The 12,026-nt window shown below is 36.8% G+C and overlaps 1 protein-coding gene across 4 annotated transcripts in view; it reads right to left on the bottom strand.

Moving 5' to 3' along the window:
* Positions 1-1,286: 1,286 nt before the first annotated feature.
* si:ch211-215c18.3 overlaps positions 1,287-12,026 on the bottom strand; it is a 42,374-nt gene continuing 31,634 nt past the window's right edge. Inside the window, exons 1-4 of one of the 4 annotated variants that reach the window (XM_087253561.1) lie at positions 8,347-8,761; positions 7,848-7,933; positions 1,862-2,278; positions 1,287-1,676 (exon numbers count right to left, since the gene is read on the bottom strand). In XM_087253561.1, coding sequence (XP_087109687.1) covers positions 1,570-1,676; positions 1,862-2,278; positions 7,848-7,887 — 564 coding nt within the window. In that variant the 5' untranslated portion in view covers positions 7,888-7,933; positions 8,347-8,761 and the 3' untranslated portion in view covers positions 1,287-1,569. Of the gene's footprint in view, positions 1,677-1,861; positions 2,282-7,847; positions 7,934-8,346; positions 8,762-12,026 lie in introns of those variants that run through there. The other 3 variants (XM_087253558.1, XM_087253559.1, XM_087253560.1) reach the window with 3 other exon arrangements.

Below are 12,026 nucleotides of genomic sequence, written 5' to 3'. Positions count from 1 at the left end.
TGCGGATACATTTATGCAAATTTTTCATTAGAATTCAATGCAATTGACAATCATGCTGCATTCATCTGACTATAAATGATCTCTTCATTACACACACACACAAAAAAGAATCATTTTGACTGGAAATGTTTTGATTAAACTATTGTATATTAATACATTACATTTCAAAGGTTTGGGGTCGGTAATATTGGTAAAAGCAAAGAAGATATTATGATAATACTTCAAATGTACTGTGATCCCGGACGAGCCCCCACAAATTTTAAACAAATTTAAGATTTAAGGTATCAACAGCTAAAAGCAAATTTAAAGAACTTTCCAGTACTAGGTTGCAGCTGGAAGGGCATCCACTGGCTAAAACATATGAGAGAATAGTTGGCGGTTCATTCCATTGTGGGAACCCCTGATAAATATGGCAAGCTAAGAGAAAATGAATGAACTTGAAGATCAAGCTGGTGTGATGTTTTTTATACAATATCAGATGGAGTTTGATTCGTTTTAGTTTGCTTCAGCTCCAACATTTCTGAACTACCACTGGTCTGTTGTAATTGCATATCAAATAGGTGTGTTCTAGGGCTTTACCTTCTATAACCAAAAAAATCTTAATTTATTTTAAGATTAATAAAGATCAGACATTCATGAAGAAAAAAGTATGATTTGAAAACTGATTTTTAATAGAAATTATAAATGTAATTTTAACTGAGTTTCAGCTGGAGTGGCATCATTTTCTGTGTGTTTTTATGATGATAGTGCTTATTGTGTTTAATTTGTTGTTTAATTTGTTGTTGCTTTCAGCAGCTCGGCATTAGAACGTTCGCTCTACAACTGCTCAAGTCTTTTTTAACCCTTGAAATAAACCATAAACCTTTAGGGGACAAAAATGTATACAGGACATTTATACAGTACATTATTTTATATTTGAATATGTGCCAGCAAAGCTGAATTTCCCCGTCCTTTAAAACAGAAATTCTTCATAACTTTATACTTTAATATACTTAAGATATTATAAGTTTAATATCTTGTCAGCACCAAAACCTAGTGGTTAAGTGCGCTGATATATAATAACATGCTGTTCACTGCAACTCGAGTTGTATTCACAGCTTGGGAATTGGAAATCGGAATTTCCTGTTTTTAATCTTCACTGTCCTATCCAAAGAAAAGGTATATATATATATATATATATATATATATATATATATATATATATATATATATATATATATATATATATATATAGATCTTATCTTTAAACATGTCATCCTTGCTGAATTTGCTGAGTAGATTATTAATTTATTTCTGTTAAACAAATAACCATACTGACCCCAAGGTTTTGAATGGCAATGTAAAAAGTTATACAACATCTTAGTTTGTGATCATTGTTTTAAAAGTGTATACTTGCTTGGGCCAGATGCATTCCATTTCACAGTGAATATTGATACAGTAACGATGGCGATCACCATATACATTTTAAGTGGGGTTGTAAAACAAACAAAAAAGTCACGGAAGTTAAAATACCAAAAGTGGTTAAATGTGATAATGACTTTGACTTTTGGCCTGCTTGATGAAGTGAAGTCAAACAGACAGAAGCCCGAGAGAGATGGGAAGTGATATCATAACTGCAAACATCCACGGTCCAGTGTGGAAGAATACGCTCAATGCAGAGCACACCAGAACATTTCCTGTTTGAAACACAGAAGTAACATAATGAGCAACAGAGCACTAGTTGAGAAAGCATATTGTGAAAGCTCACAAATTTGGAAAGAAGAAAATATGACAACACATTTCATCTCAAACTAAACACCCAGGAAATATTTGTTGGCTTCCAGCATATGGTAATAGTCTTGCTGAGACATGTTAGACTCACTTTGGTGGAATGCCATGCTGTTCTCCTTCCAGGTGCTGCCCTGGTACACCCTGCACGTGTAAGTGTACGCGCGGTCATCTGACATTGGCATCCAGGTGAGGCGACAAATGTTCGGCGACACCAGGGAGACATTAGCACGGCGTCTGACCTCAATATGAGGAATCAATTGGACTGGAGTATTTGGGTAGGTGGATCCCATGAGTCGCCCATCCTGTCTGAACTCGCAGAATGGGCCTGGGATCTTGTGGGTCTCAGGGAATTCACAGTCAACCTGGAGGTTTTTCTCAATGTATGTAAGGCAGGAGAACATCTGTGGCCCTCGAGGGGTGTTCCAAAACCAGGAGTTAAAATCCAAAAAGCCAGGTTTTAGGTAAGGGTTTGTTGCGCTGACTACACCCACCATACATGACAGATAAGCTGCTGGGAGACAAACACAAAAATGTGATTTGGGCTTTTGTTAATGTTTAGGGAACAGCTGATATTTGTGAGAATGATATAAACAATTTGTTGTTTTAATAGAAACATTACAGTGCATCTGGAAAATATTCATAGCGCTTCACTTTTTACACATTATTTTTAATGTTACAGCCGTATTCCAAAATGGATTAAATTAATTTATTTCCTTAAAATTCTACACATAATACCCCATAATAACAATGTAAATATATATATTTTTTAATTTTTGCAAATTTAATACCTGAAAAATCACATGTACATCAGTATTCGCAGCCTTCACTCAATACTTTGCTGATGCACTTTTGGCAGCAATTACAGCCTCAAGTCTTTTTGAATATAATGCCACAAGCTTGGCACACCTGTCTTTGAGAATATTTGTTCATTCCTCTTCGCAGTACCTGTCAAGATCAGGTTGGAAGAAAGCGATAGTGTGCAGCCATTTTCAGATCTTTTCAGAGATGTTCATTAGGATTTAGGTCTGGGCTCTGGCTGGGCCACTAAAGGACATTTACAGAGTTTTTGTAAAGCCACTCCTTTGATATTTTAGGGTGTGCTTTGGGTCATTGTCCTGCTGGAAGATGAACCGTCACCCCAGTATGAGGTCAAGAGCACTCTGAAGCAAGTTTTCATTCAGGATGTCTCTGTACATTGCTGCATTCATCTTTCCCTCTATCCTGACTAGTCTTCCAGTTCCTGCTGGTGAAAAACATCCCCACAGCATGATGCTGCCACCACCATGCTTCACTGGAGAGATGGTATTAGCCTGGTGATGAGCGATGCCTGGTTTTCTCCAAACGTAATGCCTGGCATGCACTCCAAAGAGTTTAATTGTAGTCCCATCAGATCAGAGAATTTTGTTTGTTGTCCTTCAGATGCCTTTTGACAAATTCTTGGCTGGGAGTGTCTTCCGTCTGGCCACTCTACCATACAGGCCTGATTGGTGGATTGCTGCACAGGTGGTTGTCCTTCTGTAAGGTTCTCCTCTTTACAGTAGAATGCTGGAGCTCAGACAGAGTGAACATCGGGTTATTGATTACATCCCTGACTAAGGACCTTCTCCCCCGATTCAGCTTAGATGGCCGGCCAGCTCTAGGAAGAGTCCTGGTGGTTCCAAACATCTTCCACTTATGGATGATGGAGGCCATTGTGCTCATTGGAACTTTCAGAGCAGCAGAATTTTTTTGTAACCTTCCTAAGCCTTGTATCTCAAGACAATCCTGTCTCTGAGGTCTACAGACAATTCCTTTGTCTTCATGCTTGGTTTGTGCTTTGACATGCACTGTCAACCATGGGACCTTAGACAGGTGTATGCCTTTTCAAATCATGTCCAATCAGCTGAATTTACCACAGATGAACTCCAATTAAGATGCTGAAACATCTCAAGAATAATAAGTGGAAACATAATGTACTCAATGTAGAGCTTCACGGAAAAGGCTGTGTGATTTTTCAGGTTTTTTATTTTTAATAAATTTGCAACAATTTTAAATAAATTTGTCCAATCCATTTTGCAATAAGGCTGTAACATAAAACAATGTCTATGAATACTTTCTAGATGCACTGTATGTTCCTTTGCATCACCAGGTTTTTTCCCTAAATATAGAGAATTGCAAGGTGGCAAACTCCATCAGATTTTGTACCACCTCCATCTTTTGCCAATAATCAGGCAGGCCGTCATGGTTGCTGATGACCCCAAGTGATTCTCAACCCCTGGTCATGTTTTTATTATATTTAATGTTAGACTTTGTAAATTAGATTATAGTTTTACTTGATAAGGTCACAAGAATACTGCAAAATGAGTTGATTTCAGGTAGCAAAAATACCACCTCCACCTCATTTTGAGCCTGGAAAAACCCTGATACCTAGATATACTATATTTTAGATCAGGAAAAAATGGAAGCCTGTTGTGCAAATGGCATCAAAAATGCTTTAAAAAGTCAATATACGAGTGTAAAAATACAAGTATTTAATGACACCAAAGTGAACAAAACCGCATTCATGCAAACGTAATGTACAAGAGACTGAACGTGATAAAATACCTAGATATACTCATAGAAAGGTTCCAATGAAATACTGATAACAAAAATCCAAAAATAACTTCCATTTAAGGATGAAACTTGCATGCTTTCCTCTTAATACCAAAATAAGCACAACAAAAATGACAGTGGTAAGAAAGCTACATTTAGGAAAGTAACTGATCATGAGATTCTCGGAAGCATAGGTAAATGTCACATCTTTTTGATTTGCCTAGCAAATACATCCTATATGTTTCATATAAAAACAAGTCAACAATATAATACACCTTAAAATGTCTTGTTTATAGGTTACATCTAAAGAAATTCATAAGTTGGCAATGTAAAAGTGATATATACAACACTTTTGTTTTGTTTACAGCATTATAAACACTTTCATTGGTAAAAAAAACAACAACAACAATTGCTCCATAAAGCTTAATTTGTGATTCCATTTTCAGATTTTTATAGTCAAAATTCAGAGAGTCTGACCGAAGTAGATTTTGACATGCTTTAAAACAGCATTCCATGGAAAATATTTTTGCAAGAGCAGATATCAGGAAGCGGAAATGGGCTTGATTTGTTGCCCAGTATTGTGTTACATTTTACTACCTTGGGATGTTTGGATCAGTTATCTTTAATTCCCACTGCAACTTGGCTGTTCTTCGAGTATAAAAACGTCTTATAGATGATGGTGTTAATTGTGTCCATGTTTGATTGAAAAAAATCATGATGCCAATACAGAGTATTTTGACATTTGATTTGAAAGCTTGATTTCCAAAAAAAATTAAGTGGAAACAAATCTTTAGTTCTATATCCACCCAAACATTCAAACTGATTTCTTTTAAATTAAAAAGTCTGAATGTGAGCTTTCTAAAAAAAAAAAAAAAAAAAAACTAAAGGTTTCTAGTTTAGTTTATGTAGCTTATAGCTACAATTACATGTGTCCATTTTACATGTGTACAATAAAAACAATTTTATTTATTCGTTCATTTTCCTTCGACTTAGTCTCTTTATTTATCAGGGCTCGCCCCAGCGGAATAAACTGCCAACTTATCCAGTATATGTTTCACGCAGCAGATGCCCTTCCAGCTGCAACCTAGTACTGGGAAACATCCATACACCCTCATTTACACACATACACTACGGCCAATTTAGTTTATTTAATTCACCTATAGCGCATGTCTTTGGACTGCAAGGGAAACCAGAGCAGCCAAAGGAAAACCACATGAAAACGAGGAGAACATGCAAACTCTACACAGAAATGCCAACTGACCCAGCTGGGACTCAAACCAGTGACCTTCTTGCTGTGAGGTGACAGTGCTAACCACTGAGCCACCGTGTCACCCAAAACACTTTCATTTTCTCATGTTTCTGCACCAACAGAGCCCAAAAAAGCATCAACCATCCTGGCAATTCTCTATTCACCCTCCTGCTATCTGGCATGAGCGTAGTCTGATGGTCAATAGTAATAGACTTTTGTGGAGCTTCTTCCCTCAGGCCATCAAGCTCTTAAACTCAGCCTTTCACCACGCAAAGCACTTTCCCTTTTTTGTTTATTGCTGCTATGTAACAAGCTCCGCAACCTGTTCTATATCTATGCAAAATCATGTGAACATACCTCTGCATAACCCTAACTTGTTCATTCATGTCGAGTTAAATATCAGTGAAGTGGGTACAACAAGGTGTCATTATTCTCCTCACATAGAGTACAAAGAGAAAATAATCAGAAGGAACAAAACACAGACCTGACTTATATTTAAGAGTCAGTTACAAATATAATATATACCAATATAACATTTTCTGTAACAAAAAAATAAATAAATAAAAATAACAACAACAACAGAGTCTCAAACTATTTGTTTGAAAATTTGCTTTTCATAAACCCCTCTTTTCAGAAAGCGCACCATGCACTGACTGGTCAGATGGCCCTTTTTTTTTTCAAAAGTACTGACTTCAGTATTAATTGGTATTGAACATTTAATTATGTCCACATGTTTGTGTGCTCAACAGACATGACAGTGACTGGCTCCAGTGATCATCATTTGAACACTCTTGTGAGATTACACTGATACACAGTCAATGGTTTGTTTGAAAGCTGTTTATATCTGAGGACCCGTCTATGAGCAGATGTATGAGAGATGGGCTGACAGATCAGCTGATAGACACAACTTTCAACCTGCAGTGATTGTAGCGAATCACAGTTATACATGTTAAGTATGTAGACACAATTGCCAGTCAGCTGTGTTTAAGAGTCCACTCAACAGCATTTAAAATGCACGCTTGAAATGCTGGTGTCTTATATATATATATTTACTTTACAGAACTGATTGCTTGTTTTTGGTTTCAATTTTCACAGCTTTAGTGATTATAACAGCCCAATATTGAATTCTGATGTATGGTAATATATGAAAATCTGACACAAGTTCAGTGTTGGATTTCACATACATGTCATATTTGCCATCTACATTTTTTTCATCCAGTGAAATAACAAAATTGTATTGTGCATATTGTATTATACAAAAATATTTATATTACCTAAAATTAAATATGACTGTTCATATTTGACTATAGTTCTTTTTTTTTTTTTTTTTGCTATAAAGCAAATGTCATGCTAGAATTGTTTTGACTCTACAACTAATTCTCTTCATCACATGATGTTGACATCACAAACCAACTGAGTTGAGAATGGGTGGGCAGCCTACACCACAGCTTTAATCAAATATGTTCTGGATCTACAAATATCAGTGACGGAAGTGAAACCAATGGCTTGTTTCACTCTTATGAAAGATTCTTTTATAAAAATATGAAGTCTATTATTTATTTACACTTTAGATATACTGTAAATTGCACTGCAGTATGCTGTGCTTTTTTTAAAAGCTCCAGCAGTTTCAGCTGTTAAATTTAAAATCTAAAACAATAAAATAACTGAATATAAGTAAATAAAATTGATATTTTAAAAGTAATAGCTGTCAATTATTTTACATTTTAAAATAGATTAGAATAGCACCACGATGGCTTAGTGGTTAGGACTGCAGTAAGGTTGCTGGTTCGAGTCACAGCTGGGTCAGTTGATATTTCTTGTGAGGAGTTTGCATGTTCTCCTCCGGGTGCTCTGGTTTCCCCCACTGTCCAAACACACGAGGCATAGGTGAATTGAATAAACTAAATTGTCTGTAGTGTATGTGTGTAAATGGGAGAGTGTATTGTTTTTCCAGTACTGGGTTGTTTCTGGAAGGGCATCTGCTGTGTAAAACATATGCTGGATAAGTTGGTGGTTCATTCCGCTGTGGTGACCCTTGAAGAATAAAGGGCTTTAGCTGAAGGTAAATGAATGAATGAATAGATTAGAGTAGTCTTTCATCATTTACTTACACTTCACTAGTGAAGTGAGTTTTTTTTTAAATAAAATGCATGGTATCTGACACTCACTGACTTAAAATGTTTTTTTTTTTTTGGGTGAACTATTCCTTTAAAAATGGGCCTCATACAATCCAATTTTTAAAAGGGACATTACTTACATAACACAAAACAAGTTGCCAGTGACGGACAAGACTTCATTGCCTCTTCTTAGCAGGGTCGAAATTAAATGTCTGCCTCTGAGCAACTGTAGAGAAAAACAGTAAAGATGTTATACTTAATTTTACAAAAGCATGTGTGAGATCCAAAACATCAAATAACTGTCCTGCTTAAAAACAAAGGTCATTATGTGGCCCACTGTTTTAGGTGACGGTCTTATTGCTCAGTGTCCGAAATCAAACCATTACAATTTACTAAACTAATTATATTCAGCATATGGGTATATACATACCCATACCATACATACCAGACTCGGTTGGGTTAAAACGAAAAGTAGGCAACTAAATTACCGCATACCGCAGACCGACCCATCCCATATCTGTTCAAGGAGACTTTAAGTCATTCAAACAGGAATTTTTCCCTTTACATAAATAATCGCACCTGAGCACATGCAAAACAGGCGGTAATTAAGGCTAGCTAAAAGACGACATTTTCTGTTACCTTTAAGACAAATTCGGGCTGTTTCCTCGTCTGCAAGTAAAGGCACGCTGGTCCTGCTGAAGGACGCGAGTCGATGGAGATGCTGATGCTGATGAAGCCGCAGCTCCACCGCAGTCAAGCGATGAATGCAGCACAAGAAACAGAGCACAAAAACAGCTCCCCTTTTGCTATCCTTGCCAAATTAATCCTAAATGTCTCGTTCAATGATTTTCCCGTTAATAAAATGACTGGGCAACCCTTGCAATTCTTAATAAAAAGCTGTCGTTTGCTTGTACCTATAAAACCAGATGGATTAAATGGAACTAGATGGACAAGATAGAACTTTTAAACAACCCCACAGGACAACATGTAGGCTATATTTGGTCGGCCGTGTGAATTTAGATCGCTCAAATGATGACGCAGCATCTGAGAAGGTGCACGTCAGTTTAAACTGTCCACTAGAGGTCACTATGCATACTACATTTTTACTTGCAGTTTTATGTGCAAAGGAGGTAAACAAGTAGGAAAGTTTATGAGACTCTTGCATAAAAAAGCCCCAAATCTCCCACATTGCTTCCTTTATAAACAGTCAATAAAGAGCTTTTTGTAAAAAATCTGCAAACTAGATGCCTTAAGGATCAATTTCTCCATTTACTCAACCTCAGTGTGGTCTCTATATCACACTAGAATCTACTATTGCAAGGATATAGGCACTATCTTTCATTTAAACCCCATGACCATACTTTCTGGTCGAGAGACATAAATTACAAAACTGATTTGATGATGGAGTATCTACAGCCTTAAAAAAATCTTGTAATCCCTGCAAACCCATCAGTTGACCACAACATTGCATGCTCACCAGTTAGGACAATAAGGAACCTTAGGGTAGAGTCTGATGACCAGCTGAGCTTATCCACTCACATTCTATGGTCTGGTGCCCTGGTCATGTAGCTTTGGCACAATTCGTACCCTTCCAGTTTGAATACACAGTACAGTCATTCATCAAAACACTTGAAATATTAAGACAAGACTACTGCAATGCTTCAATAGTGGGTCCTCCAACAAACACAACCAAGGCTTTGCAGATGATCCAGAACACAGCAGTACATCTTCAATAAGTCAAAACCAACTCACGTCACTCCTCCTGATCTAACTCTAATGACCACATCTGTGGCTTTATTGAATACTGGCTTTCAGAACCACTGCTGGAAGCTCAACTCACTACATGCTGCCAATCCCCAGCTCAAGTCACTAAACAGGAGAGACTTTGTTGTTTTTTTTACAACTGGTCAAACATTCATTTTTCAAAATTCCCCTTTAATGCACCAATCTACCCCCTGGCAAATGAGTCACCTCTGTCAAACAACTATCTTAAAGCACATTATGCACTCTTTTACTGAAACGAAGCATGGTTTGGAAAAATGTTTACTGTAATAATAAATACAAATTCCATTAAAAAAAAAATCTTCTGCTTGTTTTATAATTTAGCCATCTAATAAATCTGCCATAGTTTACTGTCAGTTGTTTAATGTTGGCTCTATATGAACTTAAGTTTGGATGAAAGGGTTTGCTACATACAACACTATAACTGGTGTTATAGGTTGTTTTTTTTACTTAGTACATTTCAAATGAATTCTGACTGTGTCAGAGGTTTTCCTGTGTTTCATTAATTCATTCATTTTCTTTTCGACTTAATCCCTTTATTAATCACAGTTACGCCGAGGATGCCCTTCCAGCTTCAACCCATCACTGGGAAACACCCATACACTCTTACATTCACACACATATGGACAATTTAGCCAACCCAATTCACCTGTACCGCATGTCTTTGAACTTGTGGGGGAAACCAGAGCACCAGGAGGAAACCCACTTGAACATGGGGAGAACATTCAAACTCCTCACAGAAATGCCAAATGACCCAGCCAAGGCTCGAACCAGCGACCTTTTTGCTATGAGGTTAATGTACTACCCACTGCACCACTGTCCCTAGTTTTCTACTGTTTAAATATAAAGCTAGATTTTGCCTTGATTATAGCCTATCAATCAAGCTCTAGGCTTTCTAGAAAACACTCTTGCAGGTGTGTTGAGGCAAGTTGGAGCTAAAATCTGCAGGACACCGGGCCTCCTGGACTAACTTTGGACACCCCTGGTCTAAGAGTATTCTTTGTACCATTCATTCCTTCATTTTCTTGTCGGCTTAGTCCCTTTATTAATCCGGGGTCGCCAACTTATCCAGCAAGTTTTTTTGCAGCGGGAGAATTTCCAGCCGCAACCCACCACTGGGAAACATCCACACACATTCACACACACACTCATACACTACGGACAATTTAGTCTACCCAATTCACCTGTACCACATGTCTTTGGACTGTGGGGGACACGGAAGAAACCCGGAGGAAACCCACGCGAAGGCAGGGGGAACATGCGAATTCCACACAGAAACGCCAGCGACCAAGCGACCTTCTTGCTGTGAGGCGACAGCACTACCTACTGCGCCACTGCCTCGCCCTTCCTTTGCACCATAGACTGTAAAATGATTTGTACTTTTTTTAAAATTCATGATTCAAAATATACAACCACAATCAGGAGATCAATAAAGGAGAGATATACTGTGAGAGAGGAAAAAATACAAGTTACATTAACTGCAAAGAGAAAAAGGACCAACAAAAAAGAAAAGAGGAAGTAAATTGCAACTGCACAAAAGCATATGAAAATAAATAAATTAAGACCACTGCAAGAAAGCGATCTAACTCAAATCAGAGTCAATAGACAACAGTTTTTCATAAAGTACCCAAAATCCGTACACATACGGAAAGATGTGTGCATTGAGTCAACTTCAGTCAGAAAATGTCAAAAAGTAGGGACTGATTTATGTATAAAAAACTTTAAAACAAAGTAATAAAAGTTGAAGATAAATTCTTTAGATTTATGCAGATTCTTGGTAATATCAAATAATTTCTTTTAAAATAAACGATTGTGCAAAGGTAGGAGGGGTGTTTAAATAATGATAGTGTACAAGTCGAACCAAAACGTCTGAAAAAATGCACACATACAAAATAAATGTATTAAAGTTTCATCATCCTTACCACAAAATATACAATTACTCGGAATATCAACATATTTAAAAATAAATGAGTTAACCCGATATTTTGTATGCAATATTTAAAAAAACGAATAAAACCGGTTTTAATTTTTTAAAACCCATTTTAAGGTTGAAATTATTAGCCCCTTTAGGCAATTTTTTTTAATAGTCTATAGAACAAACCATCATTATACAATAACTTGCCTACTTACCCTAACCTGCCAAGTTAACCTAATTAACCTAGTTAAGCCTTTAAATGTCACTTTAAGCTGTGTAGGTGTCTTGAAAAATATCTAGTCAAATATTATTTACTGTCATCATAGCATAGATAAATCAGTTATTAGAGATGAGTTATTAAAACTATTATGTTTAGAAATGTGTTGAAAAAATCTTCTCTGCCTAAAACAGAAATTGGGGGAAAAATAAACAGAGGGGCTAATAATTCAGGAGGGCTAATAATTCTGACTTCATCTGTATATCTACTACAGAATGAAAACACCTCAGGTTATTCTCTCTGCACGGCTGGGGAAATTGGAACCAAAACAACATATGTCAGTTGGTTTAAGATTGGCAAGGAAAATTCGGAGATTGCAGCCAACAGAACCTGGGAACTTAAAAA

The sequence above is a fragment of the Danio rerio genome, chromosome 5 (assembly GCF_052040795.2).
Source record: "Danio rerio strain M-AB ecotype USA chromosome 5, GRCz13ab, whole genome shotgun sequence".
Taxonomy (NCBI): domain Eukaryota; kingdom Metazoa; phylum Chordata; class Actinopteri; order Cypriniformes; family Danionidae; genus Danio; species Danio rerio.
Note: the sequence above shows the minus strand (reverse complement) of the source record. Positions and strands in the feature narration are given on the sequence as shown.